General features: G+C 44.6%; 3 protein-coding genes across 3 annotated transcripts in view; all 3 read right to left on the bottom strand.

Moving 5' to 3' along the window:
* Positions 1-6,505: 6,505 nt before the first annotated feature.
* On the bottom strand, positions 6,506-7,888 carry LOC109943800 (uncharacterized). The gene is made up of 4 exons (XM_020547300.2): positions 7,701-7,888; positions 7,475-7,578; positions 7,177-7,342; positions 6,506-7,077 (listed from the first exon to the last, which is right to left on the bottom strand). The coding sequence occupies exons 1-4, from the start codon at positions 7,875-7,877 to the stop codon at positions 6,952-6,954; spliced, it is 573 nt and encodes a 190-aa protein (XP_020402889.1). The 5' UTR covers positions 7,878-7,888; the 3' UTR covers positions 6,506-6,951.
* Positions 7,889-18,811: 10,923 nt separating this feature from the next.
* LOC103644023 (Regulator of Vps4 activity in the MVB pathway protein) lies at positions 18,812-20,578 on the bottom strand. Its single transcript, XM_008667212.4, has 4 exons — positions 20,402-20,578; positions 20,179-20,282; positions 19,472-19,637; positions 18,812-19,372 (listed from the first exon to the last, which is right to left on the bottom strand). Exons 1-4 carry the CDS (start codon positions 20,576-20,578, stop codon positions 19,247-19,249), a joined length of 573 nt encoding a protein of 190 aa, XP_008665434.1. The 3' UTR covers positions 18,812-19,246.
* Positions 20,579-22,577: 1,999 nt separating this feature from the next.
* LOC103644022 (keratin, type I cytoskeletal 9) overlaps positions 22,578-22,916 on the bottom strand; it is a 34,265-nt gene continuing 33,926 nt past the window's right edge. The window contains exon 5 of the mRNA XM_008667210.3: positions 22,578-22,915. Within this exon, the coding sequence (XP_008665432.3) occupies positions 22,578-22,915 (338 nt within the window). The remainder of the gene's footprint in view (position 22,916) is intronic.

Genomic DNA, 22,916 nt, shown 5'->3' with positions numbered 1-22,916 from the left:
CACGGAAAAAATCACCAAGGAAATTCTGGAAGGCTTGTCTGAAGATACTGGTGACAGTGACAGTTTTGATGTAGATAGTGGCGGTGAAGACTCCGAAGACCGCCCCTGGCGACCAAGTCATGCGGTTTTCGGCAAATCAGCTATCAAAGAAAACCATCTTGCCAATATGAGGGGAAGGTATTTCCGGGATCTGTCCATTGTGAGGGCGGACGAAGGGGAAAAGACTTGTCCACACCCTGAAGAAAATGAAGTTGTGGTGTACCGAAGCTTTTTGAAAGCCGGATTGCGATTCCCCTTGAGCAGCTTCGTCGTGGAGGTGTTGAAAATCTTCGAAGTCTATCTTCATCAACTTACTCCAGAGGCTATTATAAGGCTAAATATCTTCGTGTGGGCCACGAGAAGCCAAGGTTTGAAGCCTGACGCAAGAAGCTTCTGTAATATACATGAATTATTATATGAAACAAAGCCTTGGGGCAAAGAACAGTACCACAATAACTTTGGCTGCTACAGTTTCGTCTCTCGGTCCGGGGCAAGCTGTCCCGTACCAACCTTTCGGAAGAGATGGCCCAGGGATTGGATGACAGAATGGTTTTATGTGAAGAATGACCTATCAGCACGAGAAGACATCAAAGGTATAATTATGCGTCCTATTTGGCAAAGCTTCGGCCTTCGGAGGCCGAAGGTGGAAATGAATGAAGCTGCCGAAGAATGCCAGAGGGCCTTCGGCGTCATCTGCTCTTTTATTGGAACAAGAGATTTAGTACAAGAACATATTGCCTTCCGGGTGTGGCCGCTTGCGGAGAAATGGGAAATGCCTCAAGAAACCACAAAAGAGACCGACGAAGGTGGGCTTGTGAGACTGAAGTACACCTTCAAGTTTGGAGATAAATTTACTGAGCCAGATGACGACTGGCTAAAGAGTATTGAAAATTTAAGTGACGAATTACTTGGTGCTTATTCGAAGGCCGAAGATACCGCGATGTCAGCAGCCTTCGGAGGCCGAAAAAAGAAGAGGCTGAATCGGGTATTTGATGCAATTGGGTTTGTTTACCCTGACTATTGCTACCCCGTCCGAAGGCAGAAAAGAAAGAACATAACCTCTGCAAAAGAAGAAGCTGCAACTGCTCCTAGCGAGCCAGAGCCTGAAAGAAAGAAAATAAAAGTCCTCACTCACCGGCCGCGTTATATCGAACCAGCTTCGGTGCCGGAGTTTACCGAAAAATCTTCTTCGGTCACCGAAGCTGAAAAGCCAATCAGACCAGTCACGCCACCTGCAGCTGCAGGGATGACCGAAACGGCGAAAAAGATAGAACTAGAAGAACCGAAGGTTTCGCTGCCAGAAACCAAAGAAATGACCGAAGCACTATCCACAGAAAAAATTGCAGAAGTGGAAAAACCAACTGAAGAAAAAGTACCAGAAATTGTGAGTCCTGCAGCAAATGTTGAGACAACAAAAAATCAAAAAGCGCCAGCAGTGACTCCAAAAAGAAGAAGAATGGCGAATGTGCTAGATGTACTAGAAACAATTAAGACTTCAAGCACACCTCCGAAGAAGGCTGTTGTTACTCCTGAAACAACAGTTGAAACTTCTGGTTCTAAAGTTCCAGAGCAAGGGGCTGAAACCGAAACTGGGCCCTCAGAGCCCACAAAGGTGAAACCTTTGGAAAGTGATAAAGAAAAAATAACAAATCCAACTTTTGTTGAAAAAACCAGTGTTGTTGCCCCCGAAGCATCCCCCAAAATTCGTGATTATGTTTTTCGTCATGCTTCGGGGAAAAAATTATCAGAAAAAGAAGAACAAGAGGCCCAGCACTATGCCCAAAAACTGAATTATCCAAAGGGGGCGTTGATATTTAATGGCAGTGGAGAAGAAGATTTCTTGTATTGTCTCCCCGACAGCAAGGAAATTTCTGTCTGTCGGGAGATGAGCAGAAGCTTCGGATTCCCAACTTTAGAAGACGGACTTTCGGTGCTGTCGAAGAACGATCTGGCCGACAGCCTGGCTTACAATAGTTTAAAGGTGCGACAAATAAAATTTCTGTATATATATATATATATATATGTATATATTTTTTCCGTTTGACAAAACCTATTGACGCACATATATGTCTTTTTGCAGGGCTTGATACTTAGCAATGCCCTCAGGGCACAGAAAGATGCCGAAGACGAAGGGTGTACTATAGCCCTGAGCAACCTTCGTTCCGAAGTAATTGAACTGAGGAACGAAGGTCTCGAAAAAGATAAAATATTATACTCATTGATAAATAAAATAAAGGAAGACGAAGCTGCTTTTAAAAGTCAAGCTGAAGCTCAGAAACGCGAAATTGAAGACCTTCGGAAACAACTGGCCAGAGCCAAGGAAGAACGCATACTGGAAGAAACAAAGCGTGAACTTAGCGATCAATGGGCAGATCACCTAGAAGTGACTGTTGAAGAGCTTCGTTCATCCAAAAAGAGATGCTACAACAAATCTATAGATTGTGTTAAGAAATTAAAGGCTAGCTTCGCCAAGATTGGCGCATTCTCAAGTGAGGAAAACTTTTCGAGAGGCAATCCCGAAGGTGTCATTGAATGGATTGACCACGAAGCTGAAGCCTTCGAAGAAATTTTAAATAACCGAGGAGATATATGTGCCTTCTCTGGCGCCAGAGGGATTGCCACCATCTTAGAGAAGAAGGGCTGCGAACATGTAAAAATTCTAGCACAGTCCGAAGCTGCCTTGTCCTTTGAAGATACAATAGATCCTTCGGCCGAAGCTAGCATAATTGGTGGAAAGTTTTTTACCGATATCTGGGATAATGGTGGCCGAGAAATGGCCGGAGAAATTATCCGAAGAAGTGAAAAGGGCATCCACGATGCTAGAGAAGTAGCTGAGGCTGTTGGCAAGAGCGCAGAAACCGAAGGTCAATTAGGTACTAAATAATAGTTTTTATCGTGTTGTAATCCTTAGGCTTTTAAGATCTGTTTGCGATTTGTAATAGCAATGTAGCCGTATCCTGCTTCAGATCCGACTAAAGCGCCTTCGGACCCCCAGCCGAAGGGGGACGACGAAATTAAAAAGATGGCCGAAGATATTATGGACGAAGTCGTCAATCGGCTCCTGAATGAGGCTGCAGAAGTCGTTTTGAGAGAGGATTAAACATTTTTGTAAAAAACTTCGGAAATGTAATATAGTGTAACATTTTGTAACCCCGAATGTAATATATCTATTTTTGCTACTCAATTCTTTACGATGCATGAAACTTTACACACGTACCGTTTTTGAGTCTGGCGAAAAAACACCTTCCCTTCTTTTCATGCTTCGTGAAGAAAAATTTTTATGTATCACAACAATGTCCATAGTGCACAGATGAAGAATATCCAAGCTTCGTGAAAAAATTCTCCGAAGCTATACTCCGAAGATGAAGATTGTGTCTTCTTGTGACAACACGATTTTCACTCTTTCAAAGCATACTTCCGAAGATCAATATTGTGTCCCCTTCTTGTGACATATGCAACATGATGTATGATGCTTATGCTATGCAAAATGATGTGATGATGTTATGTTACGTAGATGACATTTGTTCCGAAAGATACACACATATCCCCACACAATATTTTTGTATCAGCGCTGATTCTTCGCTGTAAGCTCTGCATTCCCTTAGGAACGTCTTTGGAGCTTCTTCGCCTTTTACTTAGGCGGTATAAGCTCTGCATTCCCTTAGGAACGTCTTTGGAGCTTCTTCGCCTTTTACTTAGGCGGTATCAGCGTTGACTTTTCGCTGTATGCTCTGCATTCCTTTTGGAACGACTTTGGAGCAGAAAACTTACACTGCGCTCCCTTCGGAACGACTTTTTGTGACTTCGTCAGACTTACTCTGCGTTCCTTAGAACGACTTTTTGTTGCTTCGAAGGATTTTCGATAGTCCGAAGGTCCTTTTTATTATCACAAACCTGTGAAGAAAACATATTTTTCTTGTAGGAATCAACGAAACTAATTACATGAAACCTAACAATGTCCTTTATTACAGAAAATAAAACTGAATGAAAAAGATTGCTATTAAGGTAGGATATTTGTCAATAGATGTGCTTTGACTCTGGCACGGTGCTGTTGACCGTGCGAGCTTCGGACTGTTCTCTGAAATCCCTTTGATGTGGAGCATATTGGCTCCCTTCTGGCTGCTGGCCTTGTTGCAACGGAGGTGGAGGCGGAGGCTGTTGCCAGGAAGCTGAAGGCTGACTTGCCGAAGCAGCAGAGACTGCAGGATGGTTGCCCACATATTCTGGGATGTAGGGCGAATGATACGAAGCTGTATGCATGACCTGCTTCGGCTGGGCTTGTTGTGCTGCTGCTTCAGCTATTTCCTTTTGCTTCTGTATAGTAACATGGCAAATCCTGGTAGTATGGCCTTTGTTCTCACCGCAGAATAAGCAAAAGATTTTTCTCGGTTGATCGCCAAATCTTCCTCCGAAGCCCCTGGCGCCTCTGCCTCTTGGAGCTGGTGACCGGAAGGAGCTTTGCTGTTGTCCAGAAGCCTGTGAGGAGCATTGTGGCCTTTGCTGTTGGCTTCCTCTGTCATCATTTTGTGTAGAATTGTGAATTGATCTCACATGCCTCGGATAAAACCTTCCTCCGAAGCCCCTGGTCATTTCAGAAAACCTGAAAGCCTCCTCCCTTCTTTGGCGAAAATCATTGTCAGCCCGAATGTATTCATCCATTTTCTGGAGAAGCTTCTCCAAAGTTTGAGGAGGCTTCCTGGCGAAGTACTGAGCTGATGGACCTGGCCGAAGCCCCTTGATCATGGCCTCGATGACAATTTCATTGGGCACCGTTGGTGCCTGTGCCCTCAGACGCAAGAACCTTCGGACATATGCCTGAAGGTATTCTTCGTGGTCCTGAGTGCACTGGAACAAAGCCTGAGCAGTGACCGGCTTCGTCTGAAATCCTTGAAAGCTGGTTAACAACAAATCCTTCAGTTTCTGCCATGAAGTGATCGTTCCTGGCCGAAGGGAGGAATACCAGGTTTGAGCAACACTTCTGACAGCCATAACGAAAGATTTGGCCATGACTGAAGCATTGCCACCATACGAAGACACTGTTGCTTCGTAGCTCATCAAAAACTGCTTCGGGTCTGAATGGCCATCAAATACAGGGAGCTGAGGCGGCTTGTAGGACGGGGGCCAAGGTGTAGCCTGCAGCTCAGCGGACAGAGGAGAAGCATCATCAAAAACAAAATTCCCATGATGGAAATTGTCATACCAATCATCTTCGTTGGGAAAACCGTCCTGATGAAGGTCTTGATGCTGAGGCCTTCGATGTTGCTCGTCCTGAGCAAGATGACGAACTTCTTCAGAGGCTTCGTCTATCTGCCTCTGCAATTCAGCTACCCTGGCCATTTTTTCCTTCTTGCGTTGAACCTGCTGCTGAAGGATTTCCAGATTTTGAATCTCCTGATCTAGATCATCCTCTGGAGGTGTTGGACTGGCAGCCTTCCTCTTCTGGCTTCGTGCCTCTCTAAGAGAAAGGACGTCTTGATTGGGGTCCAGCGGCTGCAGCGTGCTAGCCCCTGGTGCTGAAGCCTTCTTCGGCGGCATGACGAAGGTGATGCTTGCCGAAGATGTTGAAAAGCTCAAGAAATGGAAGTGAGTTCACCGGAGGTGGGCGCCAATGTTGGAGACTTGTTCTCAAATGCTATGAGTTAAGAACAAGGCAACACAGAGAATGTTAAACGATAAAGTCCTTCGCCCTTTGAAGCATTATTTCCCTTAGGATATAACGATCTTCGGACGAAGGTCATGAAGGATGAACCTTCATCATCACAATATACATTAATGAAAGACGAAGCATATGAAACATAGAAGATAGCATGAATAATCATATAACATTATCCATTTAACTTTATTATATCATTATAGAGAAATAGAAACAATATCGAATTATAAATGTACCTTCGGCTTGAGAAGGAGATGAAAATACGAGTGTGACGCAAAAGCAAATGCCAAGTCAGCGTGAACAGTACGGGAATACTGTTCACCTATTTATAGACACGGGACACAGCCCTTACAAAATTACATTCATGCCCTTTACATTTGATAATAACTCTATAGTAGTCTATCGAGGTCTGAATAGCCTTTTCATCTTTAAGTCGGTTCCACTCTTTGCTGTTACGCCGAAGCTTTCCTGCTCAACACCTTCGGCACTGTATCAAGCTTCGTATTATTTCGGTCTGCTGCAATGCCGACTTTAGTCCGAGAGTACCTGTTTACACATTGTACTACAGAAATACTGTTAAATCCTGTTTTTGAGGACCTTCGGACGCCGAAGGTCCCCAACACCTATAAAGGTGACGATCAACTTTAAGTGTTGGTCCACAACTCGGGACATATTATCAGAGTGGGGCTGAAGCAGCCCAATATACGCAACGAAGCAAATCAGCGGTCCAACAACCATAGGCATGGTTGGGAATAGACGTAACTCACCCGATCAGCGACCTTGTAACATCCCAATTTTCAACTATGGAATAAAGCCTATTTTAAAATTATTGATTGTTATGTTAGCTTAATCCAAACTATGCAAACCACACAACAGAATATGAAGAGACAACAGTTTGAATATTTTTTCACAGACGCGCTCTAAAAAGAGCTTAAAGCATGTCATAGTCCCACACAACAGAACATTACTCAATGCCTAAAACCCTTATTGTTGCTGTTTGAGGCATTATTATTCTTGAAACTTGGTGAGCCTTGGGTTTCAGCTGCCAATTGCTTGGAATTCTCAGGTGCATCCTCCATTCCTCCTCGTTGCTGCCTAGATCCCAGTCGGGCTGCCTCCAAGAATAAGGCACTCGTCCTTTGTGAGGATGGAAGACCATAATCTGGCTTTAAACATTCATCCATTCTCGCGCTTCTTAAGACGTCATTGCGTGGTCGAACTCCTAGCATGGACTTCTTCTGTGAGTGTTCCCGTGCTAGCTAGACTGCTTCTTGCAGCTGGAGCTCGGAGAAGTCGACCATGAAACTATTCTCGACGGCGATTTCCTTGGTCACTTTCTTCTTCAGCTCCATGTTTGTCTTATCGCCGGATAGCTTCCACACCAACTGCAACGGTAACACAGACCGAGCCAGTAAATGTTAGGAACACCTTTCGCTAGTTTCATATCGATGATAAGATATGCTAATTAAGTTCATGCTGGTTACCATGGGATCGACAATGTCGGTCCCCTCCTTCGCGATCATAGCCATGTCGCTGCCGAACTTGTCTTCTAGGATGGTGCGCGCGACCTGCAGCTCCGGCAGGTCGCCGCACCACCTGGCTGCAAACATGATCCCGGCAGCCGCCTCCCTTATCTCTTCGCCGCACTCCCTGCACATGAAGCACATTACGTAAGTGACGCGACGCAACTGAATTGAATACCAAATAGAATCGGAGGTCATGCCAAGTGCTTGAAGCGATCAGGGCTATTAAGGTGCGAGGTGCCGTATGAAATGAACTCACCGCGGTTTGTCTAAATGTGTTGCGTGCTCGACGAGTCGCTTGCAGCAGAGCTCAATGATGTCGAACGCCTGCAGCATGTTATCCTCCTCTATGACCTGCTCTGCCTGCATGGAGAGAAATCGAAATTGGTTCGTTAATTAGCGCTCATCCCACATTGGATCGGAAGAGCATGACGCTACATTTGATGATGTGTGTTTTAATTTAGAGATCATAGGTAGGTTCGTACGCGGAGGAGAGCGCGATGGAGGTAGCCGAGGGAGAGGAGCTGGCCGACATCGTTACGGCAGATGGACCTGCGAGCAAGGCGGGGACGGCGTGCAATGGCGAGGCGCGACAGGGCGAGTCCGAGAAGCTTCTTGACCCTCGTGGTCTGCTTGGAGGTCTTGCCTTGGAAGAATCCCATGGTGATTGTTGGGGTTTAGCTTTCCTGTCAGTCTTTTGCTTGATGGAGAGGGATGGGAAGAAGGCGACTTGCTGGTTGATTGATCTGAGGACTGCATGCTATGGCAGGACAAAGATTTTATAGAGCCATCTAGTAACCGTGGCAACTGGCAAGTCTAAGTTTACTGTGTCTAAAATGAGCTCGTTTTGCATCTACGTGTTCAGAGCCTTGCTGTTGCTGCAGCACGTGCATAAACAAGGATAGTAAGTCAAACATGCACAAAGTTACTCGCGCAGTGGTAAAGCAAATAAAATGTGCAAAACATTTATAAGGGGTAAATCAAAATAGAGCACGGAGAAAAAATAGTGCAGTTTAGCGCTTGATATGTGTCGGTTGTCCCGTGTTAGTGTGTTTGCTAGTTTTTTATGTCAATTGGGTGCATCTTGATCCTTGAGATATTTGCATCTTTGGTTTTCATTTTTCTTGTTGTTTTTTCAAATCTAGATGCTTAGTGCATACCCTAACTTGGAAAACTTAGTGCATTCGTACCCTAACTTGGACAAGCATTCTATAAATCTTTGCCTCCAATAGATATTCTTCAATTTCAACAGTCTCACAAGATGACTTTTGATAATGGCTCTAAAGTTCCTTTCCTGAATAAAAAGATGTCTTTGTTCTTCTAACTTGTCCATAACCTGAAGCACTTCATTGTTCTCCTGAATCAAGTTGTTCAGATTGGAGAGCTTCCTCCAAATTTTGAGGGCATTCCTGACATTCTTGAGTTTGGCAATAATTCTAGAGGGGTTAGATCTGGGCCTGACGACTTTGTTCCAGTTCTGCTGGACGAGATTGAAGAAGCCTAGATGTTGAACCCAATAATTGTCAAATATGAAAATATTGGCTTTGGAATTTTAGCTTTGATTTGAGCCACACAAGGGATGTGGTCAGAAGTCAGCCTAGCTAGGGGGATCAACAAAGTGTTGGGGTAGGAGGAAGACCAGTGCAAGGAGGTGAAACACTAATCAAGCTGAACCAAAAGAGGTTTCTATTGCATATTGCTCCAAGAATATTTCCTATCTTTTAGGACTAGTTTGGGAACACCGTTTTTCCAAGGGATTCCAATTTTCCCAAGGAAAAATGAACTAATTTCTCTTGGGAAAATGAAAATCACATGGGAAAATGGGGTTCCCAAACTAGCCCTTAAGGGGATTTCAACAATACCCAAATAACCGATGGTAGCACTGAAAGTACTCATATCATTGATGTTTGCCCAGATGTGTTACTATCCTGAACGAACCTATATAAATTGAAATCCCCAATTATTATCCAATTTTCCTTTGGCGGAATGGACAAGTTGAAAAGTTAGTCCATGAAATGAGCCCTTCTAGGCCCATGACAGGGACCACAAACCGAGATCAGAGTCCAATTCTCAGCATTGTGCTTTAAGGCAAAATTAACATTGATGAAAAATCGTTTGAATCAACTAACGACCCTTCCAAAAAGAAATCATTCCTACCCATAAGAATCAACTTACCAAACCTCTTAGGAGCAAACTTTTAAATTTGAGCCAGGGAGATGAATTGCATTTTTGTTTCTTGAACATAGAAAACCGAGCAACAACTTTCTTCAATTTTGCTTGTCAAAGTAGGACATTTTCTCTCATCATTTAGGCCACAGATGTTGCAATTCAGAATATTCTAACTTCTACTGTTACTTCCCATTGATAACCAATATAATAATGTAACAAACTAGGTACCAAGAATCCCAAACTGTCGGCACAAGACTAAAAACACCATCAAGAAGAATAAACAACGCCGATCTTGATCATAACACTTGAGAATCAAGAAGAATATATGAAAACATCAATTCAACACTTTTGGGGGCCTTCGTCTTTCGAAGGTCCTCAAAAACGTGATTAACAATGTTTCCCAAGTGTGATATATGTACAGGAACCTTCGGACTCGGAATGAAGCTGTACACAATATGAAAAGCATGGTCGGGACGAAGATTGAACCAGTTTCGAAGCTACGCGAAAGGAAGCTTCGGCTCAGCGGCAGAAAAAGGAACCGACTTAAAGAGGAAAATGCTATCTAGTCCTCGATAGATTATCCTTAAGTCAATAGTAAACATAAAGGGCATGAACGTAATTTTACACAGGCTGCGCCCTGTGCCTATAAATAGATGAACAGTACCCCCGTACTGTTCACGCTGACTTGTATTCACTCGTGCGTCACGTTTGGACTTTTGCCTTCTATCAAGCCGAAGGTACAAATGTAATTCAATATTGTTCATGTTCATTCATGATGATATAATAAAGATATATTAATGGTGTTATATGATTATTCATGTTATTTCTCATGTTTCATATGCTTCTACTTCCATTAATATGCACTGTGATGATGAAGGTACGTCCTTCATAACCTTCGTCTGAAGATCATTATATCCTAAGGGAGATAATGCTTCGAAGGACGAAGGACATTAACCACTAATGTTTTGTGTTGCCTTGTTCTTAACTCATAGCATTTGAGAACAAGTCCCCAACATTGGCGCCCACCTCCGGTGAACTCAATCGACCACCTTCGGCAAGTCGTGATCTTCGTCATGCCACCGAAGAAAACTTCTTCTGGGCTAGGGGCTGCACTGCAGCCACTGGACGTCAACCAGGACACACTGCGTGAAGCTCGAACTCAAAAGAGGAAGGCCACAAGTCTAACACCCCAAGAGGAGGAGCTGGACCAGGAGATAAGGGATCTCGAAGCTATCCATCAGCAGGTCGAAAGGAAGAGAGAGAAGATGCTTCATCTTTCCGATCTACAGAAGAAGATCGATGAAGCTGCTGAAGAAATACGTCATCTTACTCAAGATGACCAGGACCGAAGACCTCCACAAAGAGAACTTCGTCAAGACAATTCCTACAATGATGATGATTGGTATGACGATTTCCATCATGGAAATTTTGCTTTTGATGATGCTTCTCTTCTATCAGCAGAACTGCAGGCTACCCCATGGCCCCCATCATACAAGCCACCTCAGCTCCCCATGTATGATGGGCACTCAGATCCGAAGCAGTTCCTGATGAGCTACGAAGCAACTATATCTTCGTACGGGGGCAATATCGCAGTCATGGCGAAGTCCTTCGTCATGGCAGTCCGAAGTGTGGCCTGGACATGGTACTCTTCTCTCCGGCCAGGGACAATCACGTCATGACAGAAGCTTAAGGACATGCTGGTCACCATCTTTCAAGGGTTTCAGACGAAGCCAGTCACTGCTTAGGCTTTGTTCTAGTGCACTCAAGACCATGAGGAGTACCTTTAGGCATATGTCCGAAGGTTCCTGCGTCTGAGAGCACAAGCGCCCACGGTGCCCAATGAAATCGTCATTGAGGCCATGATCAAAGGTCTTCGGCCAGGGCCTATGGCTCAATACTTCGCCAGGACCCCCCAAACTCTGGAGAAGCTGCTTCAGAAAATGGATGAGTATATCCGGGCTGACAATGACTTCCGCCAAAGAAGGGAGGAAGATTATAGATTTTCTGAGATGACTAGGGGCTTCAGAGGAAGAATTCACCCTAGGCATGCCAGATCAATCCACAGCTCTAGTCAGAACGATGACAAAGGAGGCCAGTTTCAGAGGCCACATCACAACTCACAGTCGTCAGGACAGCAGCAAAGCTCCTTCAAGCCACCAACTCCAAGGGGCCGAGGCGGTAGGGGCTTCAGAGGAAGATATGGGGATTAGCCCAGGAAAATCTATTGCTTATTCTGTGGTGAAGACAAGGGCCACACGACAAGAACGTGTCAGATTACCATTCAAAAGCAAAAAGAGATCGCCGAAGCAGAAACCCAGCAGAATCAGCCGAAGCAGGTCTTACTTACTGCTTCGTGCCACTCTCCCTACATACCAGAGTATGCGGGCAACCAACCTGCAACTTCTGTTGCTTCGGCAAGCCATTCACAAGCTTCCTGGCCTCAGCTTCTACCACCACCACCATTGCAACCTACTTATGCCCGAAGCCAGCAGCCAGAAGGGCGCCAGCACTCCCAAGAACAACATGACTTCAGGGAGGAGTCTGAAGCTCGTACATTCAACAACACTGTACCAGAATCAAAGCACATATATTGAACAATATCCTACTTCTGAAATACTTTTACTTTTTACACCATTTTGTTTTCTGTTAAAGGAACAAGCAATGAAAACTTAGTTTTAATTTCTTGTAATGATTTTGCCTCTACCAGAATGAAATATATCTTCTTCACAGATTTACGAAGCTCAAAAGTCGTTCCTAAGGGAATGCAGAGCCAACATAAACGAAGCTACAAAAGTCATTCCTAAGGGAGCGCAACGTAAGTTTTTTGCTCAAAAGTCATTCCTAAGGGAATGCAGAGCTAAAATTGACGAAGCTACAAAAGTCGTTCCTAAGGGAGCACAGTGTAAGTTTTCTGCTCAAAAGTCGTTGCAAAGGGAATGCAGAGCCAAATAACGCCAAAATATAAGACGAAGAAGTTCAAAAGTCGTTCCTAAGGGGATGCATAACTTATACCGCTAAAATAGAAGGCGAAGAAGTTCAAAAGATGTTACTAAGGGGATGTAGAACTTATATCACCGAAATAGAAGGTGAAGAAGCTCAAAAGTCATTCCTAAGAGGATGCAGAGCTTGTGTATTCCAGTATGGGCGTGTGGGTGTGTGTCTTCGACATCCTCATCATTTTGCATCATATCATCACATCATTTTGCATAACATGACATCATACATCATATTGCATTAACGACACAAGAATCAAATACGAAGCCAATCTTTGGCAAATGCTTTGTCAAAATGAAAATGTGCTAAGGCACGAAGTAAGCTTCGGGAAATACAGTTTTATCAGCCTTATCATAAGAAGGGATCTCTTTCTTTACGAAGCATGAAAAGAAGGGAAGGTGTTTTTTCGCCGAAGGCTCAAAAACGATATGTGTGTAAATTTCATGCATCACAAAGAAATAAATTACAATAATTTACATATTCGATTCAATGTTACATACATCAAATGTCACATAGTTTTGTTACAATAGAAGCTTAATGTTCATTCCATTGTCCCATACATCAAGCATTTCAAAATATTATTACAATGAAATCTATTCTTTTCTAAGGACTTTTTCCGCAACTTCGTTCAAAAGTTTATCGACGACTTCGTCAATAATGAAGTCCACCATGCTTATAATGTTCAGTGCTTCCTTCATTTCTGGATCAGCTAGGGGATCGTACGGTTCCGACGGTGGGGATAGTTCAGCTGAAGTAGGTAAATTGATTAGTTCGAAGCCACAAAGCAAGTACTGAAGCTAAAAAACCAAAAAATAATACCTATACGCCTTTCGCGTTCTGTAGCCTCTTCAGCTCGCTTTGCTTCTGCTCGAGCGTCGTGGGTGTCTTTTTCATTCTTTTTTATAATCTCGTGGGCCAGCTCGCGGCCACCGTTCACCTAGACATCGTTATAAAACTTCCCGCCCATTAGAGTTACTTCGACTGAAGGATCCTTCGTATCCTCTATGGAGAAGACAACTTCGGTCTGGGCTATAGCCTTAACGTGATCACATCCGGCTTTCTCCAGAATAGCTGAGATTCCCCACGCGTCGGAAAACACACAAATATCTCCGCGATCATTCAAAATTTCCTCGAAGGCTTCAGCTTCTCCACTTATCCATTCAACAACGCCCTCGGGGTCGCCTCGTATAAAATTTTCTTCAGAAGAGTAGGCGCCCACTTTGGCGAAGCTAGTTTTTAATCTCTTCACGCAATCCAAGGATTTCTCAAAGCACCTTTCCTTGGATTCACGAAGTTCTTCAATATTTTTTCTCCAGCTTATTTTTCCAGTATTCACCGATTTCTTGGTTAGCCTGTGCAAGCGCGTACCTCTCATTAGCCACAGTCAGCTGTCTCCGAAGGTCTTCAATCTCAGTTTTCTGGGCTTCAGCCTGAGCATTGTAATTAGCTTCGTCTTCCTTTACTTTGTTCACCAATGAAATCAAAATTTTGTCTTTTTCCAGACCTTCGTTTCTCAGTTCAATCACCTCTGAACGAAGGTTGTTAAGAGCCATTGTATAGCCTTCGTCTTCGACGTTCTTCTGTGCCCTCAGGGCATTACTAAGAATTAAGCCCTGCAAAGAGGAGGAAAGAATTGAGCATGACAAATAAAGTACTTCGCTCCCAACTTCAAGGTTAACTTCCATACCTTTATACTGTTGTACGCTAGGCTATCAGCAAGATCATCCTTCGACAAAACTGAAAGGCCTTCTTCAAGTTTTGGAAATCCCATACTTTTAGCTATCTCCCGGCAAACGGATATTTCTTTGTTATCCGGGAGAGAGTACAGGAAATCATCTTCATTACTGTCGTTAAAAACTAAGGCTCCTTTCGGGTATTTCAGTTTTTGAGTATAATGTCTTGCTTCCATGATTTCTTCTTCGGATATTTTTTTCCCCGAAGCATGTCGATAAATATAATCAACAGCTTCAGCTGGGGCTTCGAGGGTAGGAGATTTTGCTTTTTCTGCTATACCTTGCCTTGCTGTCATGCTGGTATCTGAAGTTTGTTGATCAGCTTTATCTTCAGGCGCGACAGCCTTCGCCTCAGCGTGCGCTGAAGGCTCAGTTTCGTCTTCGGCCTGGCCCTTGGCAGCTTCGGCAACTTTCTTAATAGGAGCAGGGGTCAAGGCCTTTATAGTCTCCATAACAGCGTCTAGCACGCTGGCCATCCTCCTCCTCTTGGGAGTTGCAGCAGGAGCTTTTTACATCTTCGGCAAATTTGCCTCTGCCGGTGGGCTCAGGATTTCTGGCACTTTCATCACTTTTTCCACCTATGGCTCTTCGGCCTTATCATCTTTAGCTTCGACTGGACCGACTGTAGGCACCTTCGGCACTACAGTTGCCTCTTCAACGCTCTGCACAATCGGAGCAGTTTGTCTTGCTTTGGCAGCTGAAGAGGTCCCTTCGCCAAATTCAGGTACTACGGCCGGTTCAATATAACGCGGCCTGTGGGTCAGAACCTTCATCTTTTTGCCCTTCGGCTCAGTTGTGGTGGCCGAAGCGGTAGTCTTTCTATTTTTCCCTTGACCTCGTAGCGGGTAGTGGTAATCAGGGTATACGAAGCTAATCGCATCAAATACCCTGTTCAATCTTTTCTTGCCCCGACCCCCGAAAGCTACGGACAAAGCATTATCTTCAGCCTTGGCGTATGTCCCAAGTAGCTCATCACTGGTAGCTTCAATACATTTAAACCAGTCATCATTTGGCTCATGAAACCTCTCTCTAAATCTGAAGGTATACTTCAGTCGAACTAAGCCATTTTCACTAGATTCAGTAGTAGTTTCCTTCGGCATTTCCCAGCTTTCCACAAGTGGTCATACCCTGAAGGCTATATGCTCTTGAATTAAATCCCTCGTGCCATGAAGGCACACACAGTACTAAAGTCCTTCTGGCATGCTTCGACATCACTTTCAATAGTGACCTTCGGCCTTCGAAGGCCGAAGCGAGACCAGATGGGGCGCTGGATAATCTCCTTGATGTCTTCCCTTGTCTTTAAATCATTTTTAACGTAAAACCACTCCTCCATCCAAGACTCGGGCCATCTTTTCCGAAATGTTGGCACTGGGTGGCTTGCATTGGGGCGAGCAATAAATCCATAACAACCGAAGTTGTTATGGTATTGTTCTTTGCCAATAGTCTTCGTCTCGTATAAAAGTTCGTGCATGCTGCAGAAGCACTTTGCGCTCGGCTCCAGCCCCTGGCTCCTTACAGCCCAGACAAAAATCCCCATCCTAATTATAGCTTCGGGGGTGATCTGATGAAGGAAGATATGGAATATCTTCAATACTTCAACCACAAATTTGCTCAAAGGAAACCGAAGACCAGCCTTCAAAAAGCTTCGATAGACAACAACTTCGTTTTCCTCAGGAGCAGGGATGATGTTGTCTCCTCCAACCCTCACGAGAGACATGTCGCGAAAGTATCTTCCTCTCATGGTGTCAATATGACTTTGTTTAATGGTCGATTTTCCGAAGATGGCATGGCTTGGTCGCCAGGGCCAATCTTCAGAATCTTTATCTCCACTCTCCACATCATAACTATCACTGTCATCAGAATCTTCAGACAAACCCTCCATTATTTCCTTAGTAATTTTCTCTGTATTCATTTTTGCCATAGACTCATAAAACCCAGCGATAAAAGGATCTGTTGCTTTCTTTTCTACATACAACTTCGTCTCCTCAGTTATCTTCGTCTCCTCAGTTATCTTCTTCTCCTCAGCTATCTTCTTCTCCTCAGACATGGCGAAAACATGTCTCTAAACCGAAGCTTGGAAAGGTCGAAAGTCAGACAAGAGCTATTGAGCAAGAGCTAAAAGTTTGAGAAAATAACGCAAACGGCAGAAATGGCGTATCAAACGCTGCCGCTATGGCTCATATTTATACGCTCAGTGCTTTGCAGCTTGGTGGACCTCGTCTGTCATTGACTGTTGCTATTCTAGTAAAGGGAAGGTGTTTTTTCGGTCCTTCGGCTTAAGGCCTTCGTTCACGTCGCAGTCTAAATTTGTTGTTATAACAAATTAATACTGCGAGGGGCTACTGTTGGGGGCCTTCGTCTTTCGAAGGTCCTCAAAAACGTGATTAACAATGTTTCCCAAGTGTGATATATGTACAGGAACCTTCGGACTCGGAATGAAACTGTACACAATATGAAAAGCATGGTCAGGACGAAGGTTGAACTAGTTCCAAAGCTACACGCAAGGAAGCTTCAGCTCAGTAGCAGAAAAAGGAACCGACTTAAAGAGGAAAAGGCTATCTAGTCCTCGATAGATTATCCTTAAGTCAATAGTAAACATAAAGGGCACGAATGTAATTTTACACAGGCTGCGCCCTGTGCCTATAAATAGAAGAATAGTACCCCTGTACTGTTCACGCTGACTTGTATTCACTCGTGCGTCACGCTTGGACTTTTGCCTTCTATCAAGCCGAAGGTACAAATGTAATTCAATATTGTTCATGTTCATTCATGATGATATAATAAAGATATATTAATGGTGTTATATGATTATTCATGTTATTTCTCATGTTTCATATGCTTCTACTTCCATTAATATGCACTGTGATGATGAAGGTACGTCCTTCATAACCTTCGTCTGAAGATCATTATATCCTAAGGGAGATAATGCTTCGAAGGACGAAGTGCATTAACCACTAATGTTTTGTGTTGCCTTGTTCTTAACTCATAGCATTTGAGAACAAGTCCCCAACAAATACTTATGACATATTTTATCAAAAAAACTAGAGAAACCAGTGAAACCATAGTTCCATCAACCAAAGATAGACAAAAGTGAACAAAGTTTACTACAGAGCATTCCATAGGGTTAGGAGCCATGGCTCGCAACCATAAGTTTAAGCCAATAAAACGATGCCCCCTCTAGAAGTAAGATAGAAACAACAACAAAAATGCTAATAACATAAGTTTAGTCTTCATGGATAGCTTATGTGCTGAAGTTATATGTGCTACTGCCTCCATGGGCATCCTGCTGGCCCCAGGGATGATGTAGTCGTGGCAGCTAAATCTCCTCAGTGGGCACACCATGTCTTTCTAGTGACACCCTCTCAAAAACCTCAGTTGGAATTTCCAAGAAGACATGCTTGTTCTTGTCAAGATCAAATAATGAGGGAAAATTTATAGGACCAGGGAAGAGAGTAGACTAATGAAACATACCTTGATAACAATGGCCCACATGGACAACATAATCCCTAACGCTAGAGCTTTCCACCATAAATTTGCGATCCATTATATTTTCTCTGATTCTTACACTTCTCCACAGTCCTTGGACAGAGACACGTGTAGCAGAATCCAAGCCAGAAGTATTCTTGGTCCTTTTGGTCAGAACCTTCTTTAAGGCTTGGGTCTTCTTCTTTGTTTTCATGGCCTTCTTTCTGCATCTGACATAACTTTTGGAATTGTTTGGTTCTGCTTGGACTGGGCAAAATGGTCCCCACCATTATCAACTTTGTCCTATGAGGGAGATTGAGGGGCATGCACCAATTGATTATTCTAGAAAACTGGGACCCCTGATGGCCCATAGAACCCTGAGGGGACTAGAGATGAGTTGACAACCCAAGGGGAACAAACCGAGAGATCAATCCCCTTACCCTTGTTGTTGAAGAAGGAAATATGAACCAAATCTAAGCCAGTGGGGGTGAGGGAATCCTGCATCTAAGTAGTACCAAGCTGCTCCATCCGAGGAGGCTGCTCTCTCAAAGCAAGCAAATCTGCCAGGTCCACTTATAAAGTCACTCTGGTTCCAGTCCACCAGGAATTAGCTAAGAGGAAAGGAAAAGCAGTGTCCAACAATCTCTTGAGACTAGTAGACACAAAATCCAAGGCCCGGTTTGGGGGAGGCCACCTATGAGTCTAAAATGAGAGGTAGATATGGCCTTAAAGGACCATCAGAGTAAGGCACCAAGCCCAACCTGTGGGAGGATTCCCCTTGCTACATAAATACCCTAGAAGTTGTCCCTGGGTCCCCTCAAAAGAAACTCACAGTAGGCTCAGAGGAGGCTAAGGAGGAACTGGCACCATCTTCATCTTGAGCAGCCATCACCATTTGTTGTTAACAAAAGGGCCAAGCCGGTTAAAGAGTCCCAATCCTCTGGGACTCAAATGTGATTCAAATACTAGTCCCAAGAGGCTAGTATACATATTTATACATCAGATGGTTTCAGATCTGCTTTAACGAGACAAACCTATAAAGGTGACGATCAACTTTAAGTGTTGGTCCATAACTCGGGACATATTATCAGAGTGGGGCTGAAGCAGCCCAATATACGCAACGAAGCAAATCAGCGGTCCAACAACCATAGGCATGGTTGGGAATAGACGTAACTCACCCGATCAGCGACCTTGTAACATCCCAATTTTCAACTATGGAATAAAGCCTATTTTAAAATTATTGATTGTTATGTTAGCTTAATCCAAACTATGCAAACCACACAACAGAATATGAAGAGACAACAGTTTGAATATTTTTTCACAGACGCGCTCTAAAAAGAGCTTAAAGCATGTCATAGTCCCACACAACAGAACATTACTCAATGCCTAAAACCCTTATTGTTGCTGTTTGAGGCATTATTATTCTTGAAACTTGGTGAGCCTTGGGTTTCAGCTGCCAATTGCTTGGAATTCTCAGGTGCATCCTCCATTCCTCCTCGTTGCTGCCTAGATCCCAGTCGGGCTGCCTCCAAGAATAAGGCACTCGTCCTTTGTGAGGATGGAAGACCATAATCTAGCTTTAAACATTCATCCATTCTCGCGCTTCTTAAGACGTCATTGCGTGGTCGAACTCCTAGCATGGACTTCTTCTGTGAGTGTTCCCGTGCTAGCTAGACTGCTTCTTGCAGCTGGAGCTCGGAGAAGTCGACCATGAAACTATTCTCGACGGCGATTTCCTTGGTCACTTTCTTCTTTAGCTCCATGTTTGTCTTATCGCCGGATAGCTTCCACACCAACTGCAACGGTAACACAGGCCGAGCCAGTAAATGTTAGGAACACATTTCGCCAGTTTCATATCGACGATAAGATATGCTAATTAAGTTCATGCTAGTTACCATGGGATCGACAATGCTAGTCCCCTCCTTCGCGATCACAGCCATGTCGCTGCCGAACTTGTCTTCTAGGATGGTGCGCGCGACCTGCAGCTCCGGCAGATCGCCGCACCACCTGGCTGCAAACATGATCCCGGCAGCTGCCTCCCTTATCTCTTCGCCGCACTCCCTGCACATGAAGCACATTACGTAAGTGACGCGACACAACTGAATTCAGCGCCGGCCCTGGCGGGGGTCGAGCAGTGCCCCCGACCAGGGCCCCCAAATTACTGGGGCCTCATACCATATACTAAATAACAGTAGATATATTGTATAGGTTTATCTGCTAGCTCTATAAAAATTTTAAATGCCTAATTATAAGTCAACAACACGACGGCAACAAGCAAGGATAATTGGATATAGCCTATCAATCTTGATTTCTATATTTTAGTAGTAGTACTTCATAGTCTCAGGCCCAACCACCTAGGCTCTCAGCGTACAATGAGACAATAACGTTTGACGTTTCATGTCTATTTCTCGCACAATTGTAGCCAATATATATATATATATAATTATTATAAAGGGCCTCTTTTATAAGTCTTGTCCTGGGCCTCCAAAATGTCAGGACCGGCACTGACTGAATTGAATACCAAATAGAATCGGAGGTCATGCCAACTACTTGAAGCGATCAGGGCTATTAAGATGCGAAGTGTCGTATGAAATTAACTCACTGCGGTTTGTCTAAATGCGCTGCATGCTCGACGAGTCGCTTGCAGCAGAGCTCAATGATGTCGAACGCCTGCAGCATGTTATCCTCCTCTATGACCTGCTCTGCCTGCATGGAGAGAAATTGAAATTGGTACGTTAATTAGCGCTCCCGCATTGGATCAAAAGAGCATGACGCTACATTTGATGATGTTTGTTTTAATTTAGAGATCATAGGTAGGTTCGTACGCGGAGGAGAGCGTGGTGGAGGTAGCCGAGGGAGAGGAGCTGGCCGACATCGCTACGGCAGATGGACCTGCGAGCAAGGCGGGGACGACGTGCTATGGTGAGGCGCGACAGGGCGAGTCCGAGAAGCTTCTTGACCCTCGTGGTCTGCTTGGAGGTCTTGCCTTGGAAGAATCCCATGGCGATTGTTGGGGTTTAGCTTTCCTGTCAGTCTTTTGCTTGATGGAGAGGGATGGGAAGAAGGCGACTTGCTGGTTGATTGATCTGAGGACTGCATGCTATGGCAGGACAAAGATTTTATAGAGCCATCTAGTAACCGTGGCAACTGGCAAGTCTAAGTTTACTGTGTCTAAAATGAGCTCGTTTTGCATCTACGTGTTCAGAGCCTTGCTGTTGCTGCAGCACGTGCATAAACAAGGATAGTAAGTCAAACATGCACAAAGTTACTCGCGCAGTGGTAAAGCAAATAAAATGTGCAAAACATTTACAAGGGGTAAATCAAAATAGAGCACGGAGAAAAAATAGTGCAGTTTAGCGCTTGATATGTGTCGGTTCACTACCGGAATCCGAGGCTTTGCCGAGTGTTGGCTTCTTTGCCGAGTGCCTTTTGTCGGGCACTCGGCAAAGAAAGCTTTGCCGAGTGCCGCACTCGGTAACGTTAGGCACTCGGCAAAGCCAACTTTACCGAGCGCTGAACACTCGGCACAGAACGGCACTCGGCAAAGACAACTTTGCCGAGTGTCAAACACTCGGCAAAGTGGGCTCTCGGCAAACGACCGTCAGCGGCCGTCCCAAAGCTGACGGCCGTTAGTCTTTGCCGAGTGTCATCCTTTGGCTCTCGGCAAAGAGATTCTCTACCGAGTGCCACATAGTAGGCACTCGGCAAAGCATACTTTGCCGAGTGTCACTCCTGGACACTCGGCAAAGTATATTTTTATTTTTTTATTTTGTCTCTCGAAATTTTTGTGGTATGTTCCTACACTATGTAGACCTACATGTATCATTTGTGCACAATTTTAACAGAGTTTTCAATCGTTAGTAGATTTAGTTCGTTTATTTGAATTTCTTCGGAAAATTTAGATTTGAACTGTAGGTCACTCGAAACTTGGAAAACCGTGCATGCAAAAATGATATTCATGTTACTTAGCATTAGTTACGACCGATTCCAGGAGCGGACCAGAAACTTCGAGCAACATGCTCACTAAACATGGCCGTGAACTTGCCATACACATGTTTAAAAATTGTATAAAACACAAACAAAGTCAAAAAATCCTGAAACTTGTCCACGTGTCATGATATCATATGTACAGGCTGCGATAAAAATTTTAGAATGTTTGGAGAAAGTTGTGGGACACTATTTGTAGAAACCTAGGAGAACTACACATTGAAACTCTATGATTTCATGTGTAGTTCTCCTAGGTTTCTACACATAGTGTCCCACAACTTTCTCCAAACATTCTAAATTTTTTATCGCAGCCTGTACATATGATATCATGACAAGTGGACAAGTTTCAGGATTTTCTGACTTTGTTTGTGTTTTATACAATTTTTAAACATGTGTATGGCAAGTTCACGGTCATGTTTAGTGAGCATGTTGCTCGAAGTTTCCGCTCCGCTCCTGGAATCGGTCGTAACTTATGCTAAGTAACATGAATATCATTTTTGCATGCACGGTTTTCCAAGTTTCGAGTGACCTACAGTTCAAATCTAAATTTTCCGAAGAAATTCAAATAAACGAACTAAATCTACTAACGATTGAAAACTCTGTTAAAATTGTTCACAAATGATACATGTAGGTCTACATAGTGTAGGAACACACCACAAAAAATTTGGTTGCAAAAAATAAAAAAAAATAAAAATATACTTTGCCGAGTGCTGTCCAGTTAACACTCGGCAAAGACAACTTTGCCGAGTGCCTGTCCTTGGGTACTCGGCAAAGTGTGTACAACACATCTTTGCCGAGTGCTCTACAACTAGCACTCGGCAAAGGCTACTTTGCCGAGTGCCTAAGATCCAGCACTCGACAAAGACGACTTTGCCGAGTGCCCGAGATCCAGCACTCGGCAAAGTTTATTTTTTAATTTTTAAAAAATCTTTGCCGAGTGCCGGATCGCGGGCACTCGGCAAAGAACGTTTTAATACCGTTACATCGCCCGCACTCCCTGTCTCTCTCTCACTCTCACTTTCTCTCTTGCGCCAACCCGCCGTCGCCCGCCGGAGCGCCGCCGTCGCCCGCCGGAGCCCGCCCTCGCGCCCGCCTTCGAGCCCGTCGTCGCCCGCCGGAGCGCCGCCGTCGCCCGCCGGAGCCCGCCCTCGCGCCCGCCTTCGAGCCCGCCGTCGCCCGCCGGAGCGCCGCCGTCGCCCGCCGGAGCCCGCCCTCGCGCCCGCCGTCGCGCCCGCCTTCGAGCCCGCCGTCGCGCCCGCCGTCGAGCCCGCCGTCGCGCCCGCCGTTCTTGCGCCACCCGCCGTCGCCCGCCGTCGCGCCGCTACGTACACGGTGACGCCCGCCGTCGCGCCC

This window comes from Zea mays, chromosome 1 (assembly GCF_902167145.1).
Source record: "Zea mays cultivar B73 chromosome 1, Zm-B73-REFERENCE-NAM-5.0, whole genome shotgun sequence".
Taxonomy (NCBI): Eukaryota; Viridiplantae; Streptophyta; class Magnoliopsida; order Poales; family Poaceae; genus Zea; species Zea mays.
The sequence above is the reverse complement of the archived record's forward strand: the minus strand, read 5'-3'. Positions and strand labels throughout refer to the sequence as shown.

Bases quoted from the DNA above. Each gene is read 5' to 3' on its own strand.
- LOC103644023 (XM_008667212.4), bottom strand. From the start codon at position 20,578: ATGGGATTCTTCCAAGGCAAGACCTCCAAGCAGACCACGAGGGTCAAG. The intron at 20,283-20,401 runs GTACGAACCTAC...CTCTCCATGCAG, and splicing joins TCCACCACGCTCTCCTCCGC to GCAGAGCAGGTCATAGAGGA. The intron at 19,638-20,178 runs GTGAGTTAATTT...CTTCATGTGCAG, and splicing joins GCGCATTTAGACAAACCGCA to GGAGTGCGGCGAAGAGATAA.
- LOC109943800 (XM_020547300.2), bottom strand. From the start codon at position 7,877: ATGGGATTCTTCCAAGGCAAGACCTCCAAGCAGACCACGAGGGTCAAG. The intron at 7,343-7,474 runs GTGAGTTCATTT...CTTCATGTGCAG, and splicing joins ACACATTTAGACAAACCGCG to GGAGTGCGGCGAAGAGATAA. The intron at 7,078-7,176 runs GTAACCAGCATG...TTACCGTTGCAG, and splicing joins CCGACATTGTCGATCCCATG to TTGGTGTGGAAGCTATCCGG.